The sequence below is a fragment of the Myxocyprinus asiaticus genome, chromosome 31 (assembly GCF_019703515.2).
Source record: "Myxocyprinus asiaticus isolate MX2 ecotype Aquarium Trade chromosome 31, UBuf_Myxa_2, whole genome shotgun sequence".
NCBI lineage: Eukaryota > Metazoa > Chordata > Actinopteri > Cypriniformes > Catostomidae > Myxocyprinus > Myxocyprinus asiaticus.
In genome coordinates, this window is record NC_059374.1 from 44,162,928 (window position 1) to 44,182,206 (window position 19,279).

The 19,279-nt window shown below is 37.8% G+C and overlaps 2 protein-coding genes across 2 annotated transcripts in view; both read left to right on the forward strand.

The window, feature by feature from the left end:
* Positions 1 to 19,279, forward strand: part of phox2a (paired like homeobox 2A) — a 180,303-nt gene that overhangs the window by 95,851 nt on the left and 65,173 nt on the right. The gene's annotated exons all lie outside the window — the stretch shown is intronic.
* LOC127421847 (sarcolipin-like) lies at positions 16,110 to 18,050 on the forward strand. Its single transcript, XM_051665022.1, has 2 exons — positions 16,110 to 16,264; positions 17,533 to 18,050. The coding sequence occupies exon 2, from the start codon at positions 17,613 to 17,615 to the stop codon at positions 17,709 to 17,711; it is 99 nt and encodes a 32-aa protein (XP_051520982.1). The 5' UTR covers positions 16,110 to 16,264; positions 17,533 to 17,612; the 3' UTR covers positions 17,712 to 18,050.

Sequence of the window (19,279 nt, forward strand, 5' to 3'; positions counted from 1 at the left end):
GAGTCTGGGGGACGGAGCTTTAACTTCTATCAAGAGATTATGGGAGAAAGATTTAAACTTGGTATTGGAGGAGGGAGTGTGGGCTAGGATTCTAAAAAACATCAAGTCTGCATCTAGAGATGCAAGGGTGCGTCTGATGCAATTTAAGATTTTACATCGATTCTATTGGACCCCCTCTAGATTGTATAGGCTTGGTTTTAAAGACACACCCACCTGCTGGTGATGCCAACCAGAGGATGGAGACATTACCCATGTCTTTGGGGGTTTGTTAAGATCCAAAAGTTTTAGTTGAAGGTTCAGAGTCTTGTGAGTGATGTATTGGGCACTCGGCTTTCATTTTGCCCCAGACTCTGTATTTTGGGTGATGGGACGGTCATTGATGTTGAGAATAGTCACATAAAAAGTTGGGTCCTAACTAGCATCATGATCGCCAGACAGATACTTTTAAGGGGTTGGAGGTCGGCTGGAGCGCCCTCATTTCATGAGTGATGCTCGGAGATGGGGAGGGTGGCGGCCTTTGAAGAAGGGTCATTTAGAAGACTAGGAAATTTGAATTTGTTTATGGAGAAATGGGGCGGGTACGGGACATTGCTGGACATGTAATTATTATATTATTTTTATTTTATTTATTTATTTTTATCTTTTTATTTTTGTGTGTGTCTTTGATCATGTGTATATACTCTTATGTGACCACAGGGATGTTTGTTGGGGGTCAGGACGGGGTTGGGGATTGGGAGGGGGAGGGATGGTTGTGGGGTTTAAATGTTGATTCCATATATATACATATATATATATATATATATATATATATATATATAAACTATAGATCTATGCCTTACCTCCACAGAATTATTAATTCCTTTTCTAAGTTCTCAGGATACAGATTTAATTGGTCTAAATCCGAAGCTTTGGCTTTGACAGTGTACTGCCCAGTAACGGCTTTCCAGCCGGGCCCCTTCCAGCGGCCCAAACAGGGCATTAAGTATTTGGGTATTTTATTCCCAGGAAATTTGTGTGATTTAGTCAGAGTTAATTTTGACCCTTTAATAAAAAGGTTTTCGAGTGATGTGGACAGGTGGGCTTCACTACATTTATCTATGACTGGAAAGGTTAATGTTATAAAAATGAATTGTATTCCAAAATTCAACTACCTACTACAGTCACTCCCCACTGAAGTTCCCCTCTTTTATTTTAAACAATTTGATAGTATTGCTAAATCCTTTATCTGGAATGGTAAACATCCTCGGATGCATTTTAATAAGTTACACAGGCCAACTGACTGTGTTGGGTTAGGTCTCCCCAAGATTTTGTTTTACTAGTATGCTTTTGGTCTCAGACATTTGGCACATTGGTCGCTTCCACCTGAGAGAGCCCCTCCTTGGCTCTTTATTGAACAGGAAGTACTTGCCCCTATCTTGCCATTGCAATGTCTTTCTACCAAGCTGCCCGAGAGAAGTAAAGACACATCCCGTTATCTCGCACATGCATTTAGTATGGACAAAGGTTTCCTGCATGCTCAATTCGGACATTTACCTGAACGTTGCCACAAGTATTTGGTTAAATCATAAATTGTGCATTAACAAGTCCCCTTTCTGCTGGACAGAATAGGTTGAGAAGGGAGTTGCTATGCTGGGTGACCTGTATGAAAATGGAGCATTGAGATCCTTGAAAATATTATACAGCATTTTGGGATTCCCAGTTCTCAATTCTTCAGGTACTTACAGCTGCGCCATTTACTTTGTACCACCTTTGTGTGTAGTACACAGCCCCCTAAAGTGGCAGACAATCTTGAGATGGTGCTTGCTGCTTTTGGAAAGGGTCACAAGGCGTATTATTCCTGGCTAATTCAGAACCTAGGGGATGGGGATTTAGCATCTCTTAAGAAGTTATGGGAGAGAGACTTGAATTTAGTACTGGAGGATGAAGAATGGGGTAGGATTTTTAAAAATATCAAGTCTATGTCTAGGGATGCAGGGGTGCGCCTCATTCAATTTAAGATTCTGCATCGTTTTTATTGGACTCTAGATTGTATAGGCTTGGCCTTAAAGACACACCTACTTGCTGGCGATGCCAGTTGGAGGATGGGGACATGTTTGGAGTTGGAGGATGGGCCCACGTTTTTTAGCTCTGTACTAAGATTCAAGAGTTTTGGTCAAGGATTCAGAGTTATGTCTGTGAGGTCTTGAGCACTCAGATTTTATTCTGCCCTAGACTTTGTATTTTGGGTGATGGGGCAGGTATTAACGTAGGGAACAAACACATAAAAAACTGGGTCCTTACCAGCGTGATGACTGGCAGGAAGGTGATTCTTGGGGGATGGAAGTCGGCTGGTACACCCTCATTTCATGAGTGGTGCACCGAGTCGGGCAAAGTGGCGGCCATTGAAAAGATGTCGTATAGACAGCTGGGCAGCTTGGATGTTTATGGTAGGAAGTGGGGCACTTATTTGGCCCTCCTAGAGGGTTGCCAGGGAAGAGCAGTGGAGAGGGACAGTTTAGATTAAATATATATAATTAATTAATATGTGGAACCCTTTTTCTTTTTCCTTTTTGATGGTAAATTTGATTATGTATTTTTATGTATTTTCTTTGAACAGCCTGTTTATATGTGTGTCTGTTGTTATTCAATGTCTGACCACTGGGATGTATGTTGGGGTGGTGGGGGGGCATATATTGATAAAAGTGTTTAAATGTGATTCCGTGTTTTCATGTGCTGATAGTGTTAATTTGAGTTTGTAATCAATAAAAAAATTTATGAAAGAAAAAAAAAGATATTAAATCAGTACTTTAAAATTTTTTATATTTTAATCTATGAATATATGTATAATGTATTAATTTATGTGGTCTTCTGTGGCCATTTTGAGCACTCTGTTACACATTTCTTACTGTAAACCTGTGACAGGGTTGAGTTACTCATTACAAAAATAAGGAATATTCAATATATTATACATTACAAATTCTAGATATTTGTGTGTGTATATATATATATATATTTGTAACTAGTAGCCCATAAGAAACATGCAAATAAAAAAAATTTAAAAAATAATATATATATATATATATATATATATATATATATATATATATATATATATATATAATATATTATTTTTTATTTATGTCCACATTTGTGGACAGCTGTACTAAGTTTTGAAATTCTAAATAATACCAAGCTATAGAACGATTTTTTTATTTTTTTTAATCAAATAGTTTATTATGTGTCCAGGAGTGTTGATTATTCATGTTTCTGAGACGTTACAAACATTACATCAGAAATTAGCATAATTAATTCTGATTCAAAGTAATGTCCAGCATCATCCAATCACTGTCAACCATGTTAAAATAAAATGATACATTATAAATTCTGAATCTATGTACTGATTATCATTGTCACATGTCTGTCAAACATGTTGAGTGATCCAAACATCATCTGCAGCCTGAAACTGAACTTTTGATCAGATTTTAGGAGTGAATGCACTTAACTGCATAGAGAGCTATAGGATGCTCCCTTGCTCCCTATTTAGTGAATGACTTAACCTCCAGTGTGCTGTCTGTCTGCACTGGTCTCAGAACAGTTTGAAATGCACTCTAACTCCATATAAAGTCTCTGATTTTTCAGCTTTTGGATGCATCCATTTATTCTCAGTGTGATAATTCAGTAAATATAGGAGATTTTAAATGAAAATGAGCCTATAGTCCACATACGTGGTCATTGTGTTTAACAGCGTGGTGTTTCGCGATAAATTGATGACATTTTTAAAATGTCATATCGGATGAAACTAGAGACTCTAATCTTTTGACTCAAACAGGTTTCAATGTAAAAACTTAATTAGGTTTCTTACCAGATGTAGTTTTGTTGTTGTATCTCCTAAAGAGAAACTCCGCTGTGATCAGCGCCATGTTGTTTTGTCACATAACTCGGTGCATCTAAAGTTTAACCCTTTAACGACAGCACAGAGTCTCCTGAACTGAGATCAGTCAGTTTAAATTAATTTAAATTACGCATAGCCTATAGCGAAGCCAAATCGTAATGTCCACGCACGTGGACACGGGGTCTCAGGAGGTTAAAACGGGAACACAATTAAAAATCAATGTATTGTTGTTTGTTGAGCACAGCCTGACATGTTAAGGGCTATAAAAATAAATTGGGTTTTAGTTAAAAAAACAAAACATTTCTAATAAAAAGAATGAGACCACAAACTCACAATTTGCCTATTTGTTGCTTCATCAGATAAAAATGAGAAAACTGTCATAAATGTTATATTTGTAGTCATTGAATTGGAGCAATATACAGATGTTTATTGCACTTCTATTATGTCTGTGACGGGGTTGAGAAGAACAAAAGGAGTTCAAATCAGAAAAAAAGGAAATAATAAAGAGCTCTGATGCCTGTGGTGGGAAAATATGATTTGTTGAAGGTTTAGTGTGTGCTTAATATTGTGGAGTATTCAGACAATTAATCAAATGTAGTTGAAATTTATTTTTTTTTTTAAATACACAATGATTGTTCAAAGCATAGCAGACTTTCATTGTAAGTGCATTTCTGTGAATAGTTTTTTGTTCATTTTAACAAACTGAGGAACGTAAATAATGTTCAGTGGTAATCGACAGCATGCCGTGGATGCTGTGCATTGAGTAAACTTAACTCATATTTAACCCAAATTATTTTTCCATAGATCTCATGCTGCCTGAATATCCCCTTTAAATCTCCTATTTATTGCCTGTACTCAACATAGTGTTAAGTGTATTTGTCCTGTGTTATCAAATGCCGTCTCAAATTCTTCACAAGCCGTCTAGTGTTATATAAACACTGTTGTTGTCTGGGAAGGCAGCACACTAGATTTGGAAACACATCTAGTGTTTCTTCTACCATACAGGAGAGAAATAATAAAACCAACACTGACTCAGCAGTTGTTTTTATTAAACATGTCAGACTCATTTCTTGGTCATTATTTTTCTGTTGTTGTCTTCTGTTTTTAGCTTTAACACATTGCTGGTCACACCTCCCTCTCACCTTGAACAAAAGGTTGTGATTTATGTTTCAGGAGGTCTATATTTACCCCACCAACACAAACACAACCTTCAAACAGATGAGCTGCTTAAAACCTGTCAACGACCTCGGCAATAAATGCAAACTTTTTATAGACAGATTTCAACAGGATGTGTCTAAGAAAGAGACAGATTATAGATCTGTGACAAACCCAAAAATGTAAATTCAGTCATTGTTTACTCACCCCCGTGTTGTTATAACTCTATATGACTTTCTTTCTTTTTCTGAACACAAAGGGAGAAATTGTGAATAAATGTTGTGTTCAGTGATGTCATACAATGGCAGTTTATGGTGACCACCTCTTCAAGCTTCAAAAAAACACAAAAGTATAATTCAGAAGTCTAATAAATTATTCATGAGACTCATGATTGTTATGAAAGAATACGATAAGATTTGATGAGAAACAAACTGAAATCTAATGTATTATTTAGTGAAAATGTTCACTGGCCGTTGATCTCCTGTGTGCGTTCATGATAGGACACGAGAGCAACAGTTCACACATTACCCTTATGACATTGGGGCGTTCAAGAGAAAACTCGTTTTGTTTGTCTAAAAACAGGTCCTCCACAGTGATAGTGACAACAGAACACAACTGCACACAAAACAGAGAACAGAACTTACTAAACATGTCTGAAGAGTTTGTAGTCCAAGAATTGATGCATTTCTATGCCCAGCCTTATTTTTTGAACGTTTTTGGACCGGTGCCAGTTCACAGTTACTTGCATTCATTTTTGGGTGCACTAATCCTTTAAGAAAACCCTTAATAAAAATAATATTATAAGGGTATTATTAACAAGGGTTTATTTGAAGTCAACATAAAATCAGTGTACTTTTTTAAAGCATGTTACTGGTCTTATTGTGCACGATTCATAAGTTCATGTTATTCTATATATATATATATATATATATATATATATATATATATATATATATATATATAAAAACATTGTTTGTTTTTGTATCTTTCATTAAAATGTATACTTGCTCCCGCTCTCAAACGACATCATCAAGCCTTATTTTTCAACCACCTGTCATATAGAGACACTTTACACCATCCAATCAATAACCAATCGATAATTAGTCCCGCCCTCCATTAATTCTTGTTGAATGTTCTTTTTCACTCGCCACATTAAAGAAATGGGCTTTCAAAAGCATTTCATGTTCACTTGAACTTACAGGGTTTGTTGCAACCAGCTACTGACCCTATGATCAGGATTCCTGAAAATATAACAGTAATGAACTCTAATAAAAGTTTATAGACAGATATATAGAAAGAATGACACTGTCGTTAGGCATTATAACTTTACCTATAGCAGGTACTGTGAAAGATTCAAGCTCTGTTAAGTCTGATTGCATAATATTGTGCGTTATATGCTACTCACGGTCAGCAGTGGGGATTAATAAAAGCACTATATGACTCGTATCGTAAAGGACTTCTGGTGATTGTGAAATGGACAAATCTTTGAGGTCGCATCATGCTGCATGTTTTCACCCATACGACTTGTCCTACGTCCCTGTCACCGGCTGCAGACATGGAAACAGCTGCTGCTCGTGCATTACACGCATTCTGCATCACGTCCAGCTGCATATTAGGGGTTGTTCACACAGGACGTGTCCTTGCATTCAATTAACAGCTTGACGAGGTGGAACAGAACAAAACACAGGTGTCACATTTTTAAAGTTGTTTTTAGTTGAACCCTTTATGTTATGGTGTAGCCATGTGACATCAATTCATTTTATTTTACTTTCTCAGCTTTCAGTATTTAAAGTTACCAATAATATGCTGTTTTTAAGCCACATGCCATTTCAATTTAGTCTCCAAGACAAAAGCGGAGACGCCTGCTTTAGTTTTCCACTAATTGCTCTAATAAACACGTGTTTTCAACATTATAAAAAATATTTTTTGCAGCATTTTTTGATACGTTAATAAGATGTTGTTGTTAACAGATCAACATCAACATAGTTTTACAGATAATTTAGAAAATATGATCATTGCCATATGGCATTGCGCTTATGCATTTAAAAAAAAAAACTTTTATGAGTTAGGGTTTAATGAAAATAATCGACAGTATTAAAGAACATATGATTATCATTGACTCTAGGAGGCCTGGGTAGCTCAGCGAGTATTGACGCTGACTATCACACCTGGAGTCGCAAGTTCAAATCCAGGGCGTGCTGAGCGACTCCAGCCAGGTCTCCTAAGCAACCGAATTGGCCCGGTTGCTAGGGAGGGTCACATGGGGTAACCTCCTCGTGGTCGCTATAATGTGGTTCTCACTCTCGGTGGGGTGTGGATGCCATGGAAAATAGCATGAAGCCTCCACATGCGTTACGTCTCCATGGTAACGCGCTCAACAAGTCACGTGATAAAATGCGCAGATTGACAGTCTCAGACGCGGAGGCAACTGAGATTCGTCCTCCACCACCCAGATTGAGGTGAGTCACTACGCCACCACGAGGACTTAGAGTGCATTGGGAATTGGGCATTCCTAATTGGGGAGAAAACGGGATTTAATTAGAGAAGAAATTGATCATTTTAAAGACTAGTTTTTGGAGCATTTTCTATTGTGGTACAGAGTTGCCATATGGCAACATTAAATTTGTTTAAAAACGCATTTTATTAGAGCTACAGTATTTTATGTCAAAAAACAAAAAAACAAGTGGGAAAAATCTTCAACCGTTAGAACATAATGTGTATCATACAGGGTTAAAAACATGGCACAGTGATATGCATCACAACAGTCAAGGACATCGTTCTAGTGCATGTTGTTTATATTGAAAAACAACTAAAAAAAAGTGCATAAAAGGACCCAAAAATGTGTTAGGGTCATCTATGTAAATATACTCCTACAGGTAATAAACGTTAAGCAGGTATACACACATTCTCTCCCAGGAAAATTAGTCAGCGACATCATCTCCTGCTCAGCAGTGTATTCATAAATTTTGTCCAATCAAAAGCTCTCTAGAATGACAATGTCCCTCCCCCTTCATTATAAATATCACCTGCCACCAACTAGCAATAGAGTGCAACAGTGCCCGCCCACTTTTTCAGCCGTGTCGGAATACGGAAGTATTTTTCCCATTGACTTTAAAAAAAATCCTTCATAAAACAGTTCTAAACCATGAACCAAACCAGCCAGCTCTGAGGAGAATCACAACATCAAGAACTTTGATTTGAGGCCAAAAAATTATTTGAAAATCTGATAAAAAGACAAACATATAAGACTGTGTGCTTACTATCTTTCACGAGAGCATGAACTACAATCCCATGAAGCATTATGAATGACGTAATCGGATAAAAACCAGATGGAGATGTGTAAAACTATTGATTTTAGGTTGTTGATTATAAGTATAGAAACAATATATTTGACATTTATTGCTAAATATTCTGAGATATTCAAATAAATAAGTAGTTTGAGGGTGAAGGGAGACCGACTTGGTTTCGTCACTCAGAGTGCGTCATGAAAGGGGGCGGTCTCTTCTGGGCCTAGCTGCAGTTCTCTGATTGGTGGATCTCTCTTTAGGATTATGGGTAGTGTAGTTCTTCACCTGGAATTCCGCTAGTAAACACGATTTTTAAACAATGAAGTTGAAACAACGTGGACTGATGTCTTCAACAGAAGCATATATCATCGATGCTGGCTACCACTCCTGGAGTTCGCTAGTTCGCTAGTTCGAATCCCAGGGCATGCTGAGTGACTCCAGCCAGGTCTCTTAAGCAACCAAATTGGCCTGGTTGCTAGGGAGGGCAGAGTCACATGGGGTAACCTCCACATGGTCGCTATAATGTGGTTTGTTCTCGGCGGGGTGCATGGTGAGTTGAGCGTGGATGCCGCGGTGGATGGCGTGAAGCCTCCACATGCACCATGTCTCTGTGGCAGCATGCTCAAAAAGCCACATGATAAGATGCGCAGATTGACGATCTCAGACGCAGAGGCAACTGGGATTTGTCCTCCACCACCCGGACTGAGGCGAATCACTACATGACCACAAGGACTTAAAAGCACATTGGGAATTGGGCATTCCAAATTGGGAGAACAAAGGGGAAAAATCCAAAAATAAAATAATAATAATCAATTTGTCTTTGGAAAAACATTAATGGGATTTTTACTTTTGTAACCAGACTGTTTCGCTCTATTGCAAATATTCATTGCTCAAAGGCTATTGGCTATTATAGCCTGAAATGAATTTGTGTGAAAATGTGATTTGAAGGGAGAACCAATTATTGTTTGGGAGGTTTTTGTTTGGAAATGGACTATTCTATTCTATTCTATTCTATTCTATTCTGATAGCAGCCTTCCTTCTTTATTATTTAAAATCAGGTCTTTAAGGAATATTCGGGTTCAATAAAAGTTAAGGAAGAATGAGTCTAAATTAATTTTTATGGTATTCAATATTATGCCACAAATGCTGTCGACTGAGCTTAACTTGTATTGAACCCGAAATATTCCTTTAACTTCTCCAAATCCATCCCATTTTCCATGCTTCTGTTCTCTACTAATACCCATAACTACTAGCTGTTTTGAAACGCCATTACACTGCCAGGAAAATAGATCTCTAGCATGTGTTTTTTGTGTTAATTGTCTTGGCAAAATTCTCATTGGAGAAACTGACGCCAACATTTTAAATAGCTCCCCTCTCTTGAGACGTCCATGTAATATCAGCAATAGATCACTGCATGTTTTACAGACCAACACCTGTGCACCTTAGAATCTTTCATCTGATCTGATCAAAACACAGTAGAAAAACACACTTTGGAGTTCACGTACAGTAATCTTACTGTGAACAAGATCCAATCCGTGGCTATTACACGCCAAACTCTAATAAAAACATACAGAGTGAATTAGAAGCCATTATTTCATATGAAAAGGTTACAGATGTATCACTTCTAACCGCAAAGTGCTACATTATTTCAACCCTGTCACAGTAAGTTTGGAATGCATATACCGATAATTTTAATTAAAGGATTAGTTCACCCAAAAATGTAAATTCAGTCATTGTTTACTCACCCCTGTGTTGTTATAACCCCATATGACTTTCTTTCTTTTTCTGAACACAAAGGGAGAAATTGTGAACAAAATGTTGTGGTGATCAATTATGTCATATAATGGCAGTTTATGGTGACCACCTCTTCAAGCTTTTGTTTATTTAAAAACAGGTCCTCTACAGTGATAGTGACAACAGAACACAACACAACTGCACACAAAACAGAGAACAGAACTTACTAAACATGTCTGAAGAGTTTTTAGTCCAAGAATTTATGCATTTCTATGCCCAGCCTTATTTGTTTTGAACAGAGTACTCAGAAATCAAACAGAAACATAGAAGAGGCTACAGGCAGCCACAGTCACACCGTGTCCTAACCTGATGGCAAACAACATGAGATAAAAGGGATATTTTCTATGGTAATCACAGTTTTTGTCCTAACCAACAGAGACGAGCAATGGTACATTCTGTTGATCGCTTGTTTTCTATTTTTAGCATCACACGTGTAACTCCGTCCTCTGTGAACTGGCACCAGTCCAAAAATGTAAAAAAAATAAAAATAAGGCTGGGCATAGAAATGCATCAATTCTTCAACTACAAACTCTTCAGACATGTTTAGTAAGTTCTGTTCTCTGTTTTGTGTGCAGTTGTGTTGTGTTCTGTTGTCACTATCGCTGTGGAGGACCTGTTTTTAGATAAACAAAACAAGTTTTCGCTTGAACGCCCCAATGTCATGAGGAGGCTGCATGAACTGTTGCTCTCGTGTCCTATCATGAACACACACAGGAGATCAATGGTCAGTGAACATTTTCAATAAATAATACTTTAGATTTCAGTTTGTTTCTCATCAAATCTTATCGTATGATTTCATAACAATTATGAGTCTCATGAATAATTTATTAGACTTCTGAATTATACTTTTGTGTTCTTTTGAAGCTTGAAGAGGTGGTCACCATAAACTGCCATTGTATGACATCACCGAGCACAAATTTTTTCACAATTTCAAAGTCATTGTGACGAGGAGGAGGGCGTGGCCGGGCCATGATGGAGCACGCCTGGCGCTGAATCAGCGTGAGAGCGAGATAAGGGGCAGCCGCGTTGCATGTGTGTATGTGTCCTTATGTTTTATGTTAAGTTCATTTAGGCATTAAAAGTTTATGTTTATTGTTCAGCCGGTTCCCGCCTCCTCCTTGCCGACCTTTTACTGTTACAGTCATATATATGGTTATAACAACACACGGGTGAGTAAACAATGACTGAATTTACATTTTTGGGTGAACTATCTCTTTAATAATTGAGTAAATTATGGACGTACTTTCAGTTTTGGTGTGCCTTGTAAGAACGACCATTCAATCCTGTCACTTTAAAAATGTTTAAGACATGAAGGTCAGTGCAAATTTGCTAATAGGGGCTTATACGGAATAACTGAAATATTAAACCAATATTTTTGTACTTTGGGCCAAGAAAAGAAATCGACTTTGTTTATCCATTGAATGAAGAGGACAATGCAATGTATCTCTATGTATACAAGAATGTTTATGATCACAAAAATGAAAGGGAAATCGTGGAAGATGAGCTCTCTTCTCAGATGGCAAATCAGATCCTGAATTAGAATCATTGGAGTTGTTTTGGAATAAATGGGTCATTCTCTGCACTGCATTAATCTGCCAAACTATCATGTATCAGATGAAGAATTCCACTTAGATTGTGTGTCCGAGGTTTTGGCAGAGCTGCAGAGTTTCAGAATCTTCTAGAGAATTCCAGCTGCTCTGTGGTGCTGCTGGACGCGTTACAGACACGTCAGACACGTCTCTGCATTAAACCCTCAGTGACTAATAGAGTTCTGAATTTACTGTGCTTCGTTTCTTTCTCACCCAGTTTTACCACCTGCTGCATTTCAGTGCCACTCATTGAGGGTCTGCAAGAACTGAAACACAATATATTTACTAGAGCTGTCAAAGTTAAGGTATTAACACATGCGATTAATTTAAAAAGTTTAACACGTTCATTTTTCTTAATCGCGATTAACACATTTACCGTTAATAAAGCATAAACCAGAATATACACTACTGGGAGAAGGCAGAACCATTGCAATGTGTTCGCCCAGAGTCATTACACCACAAACTGACGCACACGCCACAAACACACAAACGTTGCACAAAAGCATGTCTCAACTATCACGAAAATGCAGAAACGAGGCGTTGTCTGCAGTGCTTCTCATGTGGAGTTCAAAGTGGTGCTTGACACTGGTGCTGACAGCCTGACGCAATTCACAATTTCTGTATCAAAGCGGATAGCCACAGTCTACCTGCAGATTAATATTGTGGAGGATGAGAGTTTAAGAGATTTAATGCTCATTGCAATGAAAATGCAACCTATGAGGGGACTAGTTCTTTCAATTAGTCAAACTCCCAATTAGACTTTGGGAAACGTTTAACCTCGTGCGACCCCGTGACCACATGCGTGGACGTTGTATTTTGGCTTCGTTATTCACAACGCATAATTTAAATGAATAAAAACGGACTGAATACTGTTCACAAGACTCTAGACTGTCATTTAAGGGTTAAACTTCAGCCGCACGAGTCACGTGACACAACAGCATGACGTTGATTTCTGTGAAGCGCTTCTACATGCGCAGTGCCAACAAAAGTGCCTCTGATAAGAAATCTCTTTAAGTTTCTTCACTGAAACCTGTTTGGGTGTAAAGAGTAGAGTCTCTAGTTTCATTTGATATGCCACTTTAAAAAATCAGTTCATTCTTCGAGCGTCAACACGCTGATAAACATGATGTGCACATATGTGGACACTGGAACTGCATTTCCTCAAAAGTAGAAAAACATGTTATTTTAAATAACTTTCAACTCTAACACATCTGTGGGTCATTTCACTTCATTTTAATATACATTTTGTTATATTTTATTTTGTTATCACTACAATACAATTCTATTCATTAAAATTAATAAATATATTCCTATATTTACTGAACATTATCACATTGAGAATAAATGTATTCATGCAAAAGCTGATAAATGTGTCTTTCAGAGACTTTATATGAGTTAGGATGAAAATAAGGTGCATTTCAAACTGTTCTGAGACCAGTGCAGACAGACAGCACACTGGAGGTTAAGTCATTCACTAAATAGGGAGCAAGGGAGCATCCTATAGCTCTCTATGCAGTTAAGTGCATTCACTCCTAAAATCTGATCAAAAGTTCAGTTTCAGGCTGCAGATGATGTTTGGATCACTCAACATGTTTGACAGACATGTGACAATGATAATCAGTACATAGATTCAGAATTTATAATGTATCATTTTATTTTAACATGGCTGACAGTGATTGGATGATGCTGGACATTACTTTGAATCATGAATTAATTATGATAATTTATGATGTAATGTCTGTAACATCTCAAAAACATGAATGATCAACACTCCTGGAGAACATAATAAACAATTTGATTAAAAAAAACTGACTTTCTATAGATTGGTGTTATTTAATATTTCACAATTTAGTCTCGCTGTCCACATATTTTTTTGGGAAAACTATTTTGTCTAAAAATATATATATATATATTGCATGTTTCTTAGGGGCTACTAGTTACAAATCAAAAAGGGGAATGGAAAATGCACACAGCAGTCACGCTCGGGTCTCAGGAGGTTATTCATGAAATCTGAAATTCGTTTCTTTTTGTTTTGGATTTGATTATTTTGGAACGATTCATAATTGTTTACCAAAAAAGGCTGAAGATACAAATGTAAATGGAGGGACAGCTGTCACAGGAATATTGACAAGAAATACACCAGGTACATTTACTGGATCAAAAACTCATTTTGGATAAGACATAAAAGCATGACGCATTTAGTATAACAGAAGAACACAGCAGTAAGAAGATAAAAATTGTTTCGAAACATTCTTTGCATTTAGGGAGTACAGGGAGGTTTAATTTATGTGTGTGACTGCAAATATACTTATGTTAAATTAATTACTGAGCCAATATGAGCAAAGGATAATATCATGTCTGACTTGATGCAAACTAACAGACCGTTGAATATGTGTAACAGATTTTCATATCATCTAACAGGGACATTGACCAAACCAACAGCTAGCTGAAAAATAAAATAAATCTAGCATGTATACAAACAGATAAGTGTCATCTTTAAATCAAGCAGGTCACAGAATTAACAACTTAACGGCGTAGGCCTATAACAGGTTATTAACAGAAAGTCATCACGAGTTAAGGCACAATAAACTTATTTTGCTCATATGGATGTGTGGTAAGAGAGAGCTGAACTCTATAGCAAAAACTTGCTTAATTTAAAGTGCACGCTTGTTTCCTCGGTCTCATTAGGCATGTCTCCTGTCTACATAGGTAGCTGTCTTCTACATATGGGGCAGTGGTGGCTCAACGGTTACTGATCAGAAGGTTGGGGGTTCAAGCCCCAGTACCACCAAGATGCCACTGTTGGGCCCTTGAGCAAGGTCCTTGACCCTATCTGCTCCAGCGGTGCTGTATCATGGCTGACCCTGCACTCAAGTTGGGATATGCAAAAAAAAAGAATTTCACTGTATATATGCAAAAATGTATAATGTGTGACAAAATAAAGGCTAAAGGCTTCTACATAGGTGACAACTCCGTGCGTCATTCAAATAGCGCTGGTCACGCACCGGGCACGCAAGACTCGACTCGAGGTGCCGTGAGAGGAACAATACGAGATACATATGATGCTACCTTAAAATGCCTCCAAAATGAGGTATTTTATGAGCAGTGCTGGTTAGTAACAGATTACATGTAATCTGGATTATGTAATCAGATTACTAAAACCAAGTACTTGTGATTAGATTACATTACTTTTATAGATTACATGATTACATATTAATCAGGCAAATTAATCAGTACCAGATTACAATTCAGAAGTAATCTACCCAACACTGCTTATGAGGCAGCATAATTAAGATACCTATGTTTTGGAATAGCCTTCGCGTCGGGAGCGTGCCTATTTTGATTATTAAATTCCATGATCAATTAATTGAATATTCATTTTCACACTGATGCAGTTTTATATCCCTGTTATCAAGTGAGTGGCATTTTTGGGTGGCATTTACACATCCTGGCACCTGTGACAACAGTGAAACATCACTGCTATGATCTCCAGTAACAGCCTTGATGTCTCCAGGAACATTAATGTGGATCAAATGGACTCACGAGGAAAAGAGGAGACGAAGCAGCAGAATTCCTGATCTCAAGCCGAGGCAGTTGCTACATTTGGTCTCCCCTCATTAGACACAGGGCTGATTTATGACGGGGTTATTTGAGTTTATCTACAAATAAACAACTGAAAGCTACTGTAACTGTAAAACGAGTCATCTTTAATCCCGCCCCCACACATCTTTTGATACATCAATTCTATATCCATCCGTCTCTGAGTCACCTCTCTTGACCTCTCCAAAACCTCTGTTTTCGACCCTCCAAAACTCTCCAAAAACAATTAAAGGGATAGTTCACCTTAAAACGAAAATTCTGTCATCATTTGCACACCCTCATGTTGTTCCAAACAACACAAAAGGAGATGTTAAGTAGAATGTTAGTGTCAGTCGCCATTCGCTTTCATTGTAAGGAGTGCAATGAAAAGCTATTTTTCCCTAACCTTCTCTGCAGAAGAAATAAAGTCATACAGGTTTGCAAAGACATGAGGTTGACTAAATGATGAACGAATTTTATTTTTAAGTAAACTATTCCTTTAAATACAGAGACTGTTCCTGTCTTCACAATGAATTCTAGTAAATGCTTTGGCAACCATGTGCCAGCTCTATAATTTCTTTCTTATGTCATATGGAAGATGCATTGAATGTTGTGTGAAACAGAAATCAGTCTCCAGTGTAAACCATGAACAATAACAGTCCAGTGAAGAAATCCAGCAACTGGACGGCACATCTCAGAGCTCAACTACAGATCAGGAGCCAGAAACCAAAGAGAAATCCATCATTAAGACCCTTAAATCCGCAGCTGACCACCACAGATTAAACTGAACATTCCCTGACACACAGACACGTCCCTGCATCAAATACATGTGACCTCACTGCCTGCAGGACTGATGGTCCAATCCACATCGGCCCACTCCAGCGTGGCTGCTTTAAGAGGTGAGGGATGCAGCTGCTGGCGAACAGAGACCGCTTTAAACACACACACATACAGAGAGAGACTTCAGGTGTGATCTGAACGCTCTGCGGGTAAGTAACATCTACAGATCTGCTTGAATCACTGGAGTGACTGATATCAGAGACACTCACCTGAATCTACACCTGGAGAAAGATGTACACCTGTACTTCTCTAATAGATCATACTGGGATAATGTTTTCTTTTCTCTTCCACGGTCCACTTAAATAAAACTTTTGTCTGTATTGTCTTAGATAAACTTGTGATTTAAAAGCAGCTAAAGACATCATCATTAATTATAGTCAATACAAACAGTCATGACTCAACAGGAATTGCTGTAGAAATTGTTTTGCTGTAAAGGATTTCTCTGTCTCTCAGTATTACAGTAAGTCGTGCTTGTGTTGCCTTATGAGAGAAAGAGTGTGTTTTGCGTCAGTTTTATCTAACATGTAGTTCTACTTTTTATTTTCCGGCTCTCGCTGACTGTTGCTTATGATTGTGTGTTTGTGGAGGGGGTGTGCCAGTAGCAGTTGAACAGATGAAAGATTTGAGTTTGAAATTCTAAACCAACAAGGAGAATAGACCTGGAAAAACACTGACAGACAGACAGATGGACAGACAAAACAGACAGACAGATGGATAGACAGACAGACAGACAGACAGACAGACAGATCAACAGATCGACAGACAAACAGGTGAACAGACAGAGAGACAGATAGATAAGTAGACAGACAGATGGATAGACAGACAGACAGACAGACAGACAGATCGACAGACAAACAGGTGGACAGACAGAGAGACAGATAGATAAGTAGACAGACAGATGGATAGACAGACAGACAGACAGATCAACAGATCGACAGACAAACAGGTGGACAGACAGAGAGACAGATAAGTAGACAGACAGACAGATAGACAGACAGACAGATCGACAGACAAACAGGTGGACAGAGAGAGAGACAGATAGATAAGTAGACAGACAGACAGACAGACAGCCGGATAGACAGACAGACAGATTGACAGGTGGATCATTCAACAGACAGACAGACAGACAGACAGAAAGACAGATGCACAGACAGACAGATGGACAGACAGATAGATAAGTAGACAGACAGACAAACAGATCAACAGATCGACAAGACAAACAGGTGGACAGACAGAGAGACAGATAGATAAGTAGACAGACAGACGGATAGACAGACAGACAGACAGACAGGTGGACAGAGAGAGAGAGACAGACAGACAGACAGACAGACAGACAGACAGATCAACAGATAGACTTTTTTCCAGCATTCAGAAACATAATTTCTCAAATCCTAGTAAGTGTCTCTCTCTCTGTTAGAGCTATCAAGAACTCCATCCCATCTACAGTTTTCCAGCTCTCTCATCTTCTGTGATTCAGCTCTTCTCTTGACAGTTCAGATGGATCGAACCGCTCAGGAGCTGTTCCTCAACTTTATGATCGTGTTGATCACAGTTCTGCTCATGTGGTTACTGGTCAAACAATACCAGGACTCATGAAGAGCTCATGTCTCACCTTCATCATCAACTTCATCAGAGGAGGAGGAGGAGGAGTGACGGTCAGCTGTGATGCTCCACTGCACCACTAGAGGACAATGTGTCTTCAAAAGGAGGGAAGACTTCTTCAGGACAGGATGGGACTTCAAGTGATGTCTTCAAAGCAGTCAGCGGTCATCACTTTGTCCTTCTGATAGTCTGGATGTTTCAATTGAAAAACACACTGCAAATCATATTACAATCACTCAAACTGACACGTAGCCAAAAGAGTAACAGCAATGTATTGATTTAGAACATGTTATTTGTGTACAGTAAATAAAGAACTCAATGCATATCTGTGTGTATGTGTGACAGCATGCATTTATTCTACATTCAACCTTTATTATATACCTCATATAAACTAAAGTAACACTTTTTATGTTGAATGAAATGGTGATGGGAAATTCTGCAACAAAATCACAACTCACCCTAAAAAATATCACAGAGTAAGCATAACGTTTGGCACTTTTGCTGAACACATCTTACTGTGTTTTTATATATATATATAATTCCCAAAATGACAAAACATAGTGTAACTCTAATGCATGACAGTTACAGTAAAGTTACAGTACGAACACAACATTTTTCAAATGCGCTGAAAATAAAGTGAGTTTGTTGTGCAGAAATGAAAACAGCCTTTAAGAGCATTAAATGTGACGCAGAAAAGTGTTTATAAATCAAAGATATAAACTAAACAGGTTATGCAGTTAATTTGCAATTGACTTCCATTAAATGTAATATACTGTAGTTTATATTATAGTTTCGACAAATGTTCTTTAATACTGCACTTTCACTGAATAATAATTTATATTGACTTTCTCTACTTAAAATAGTTTGATAAAGCAGAATATTCAGTGCAAAAATGTAAATATTGTGTTCAACAGCAGTCAAACTGCTGAAGAAGAAAACCATATAAGACAATAATGAGACTTATATAGCATTTGTTCTACAGAGGACAATGAGGGAATTTATTTATTTTTCGTTTTGTGTTCGCTCATAATTATTTTGGGTTCTCTCGCAAATAAAGTAACCATGCTTCAACTCTGGTGTTTGTACTAAAACCATAGTGACCACAAAATGTACCATTGTTTTACTATAGCAACCATATTTTAACCATGATATTCACAGTGAAACCATAGTAATAATACAGGCAAATGAAAACTATGGTAAAAACATGTTTAACCCTTATCCTCCTGAGACCCCATGTCCACATGCGTGGACATTACGTTTTAGCATCGCTATAGGCTATACTTGATTTTAATTCATTTAAACCAACTGATCTCTGTTCAGGAGACTCTGTGCTGTCAGTAAAGGGTTAAATTTTTGACATACGGAGTCATGTGACAAAACAACATAGTGCCGATCACAGCGGAGTTTGTCTTTGGGAGAAACGCCAATAAAACTACATCTGGTAAGAAACCTCATTAAGTTTTTACATTGAAAACTGTTTAAGTCAAAAGATTAGAGTCTCTAGTTTCATCCGATATGACATTTTTTACATATGAACGATTTATCGTGAAACGGCACGCTGT

Bases quoted from the DNA above. Each gene is read 5' to 3' on its own strand.
- LOC127421847 (XM_051665022.1), top strand. From the start codon at position 17,613: ATGGATCGAACCGCTCAGGAGCTGTTCCTCAACTTTATGATCGTGTTG.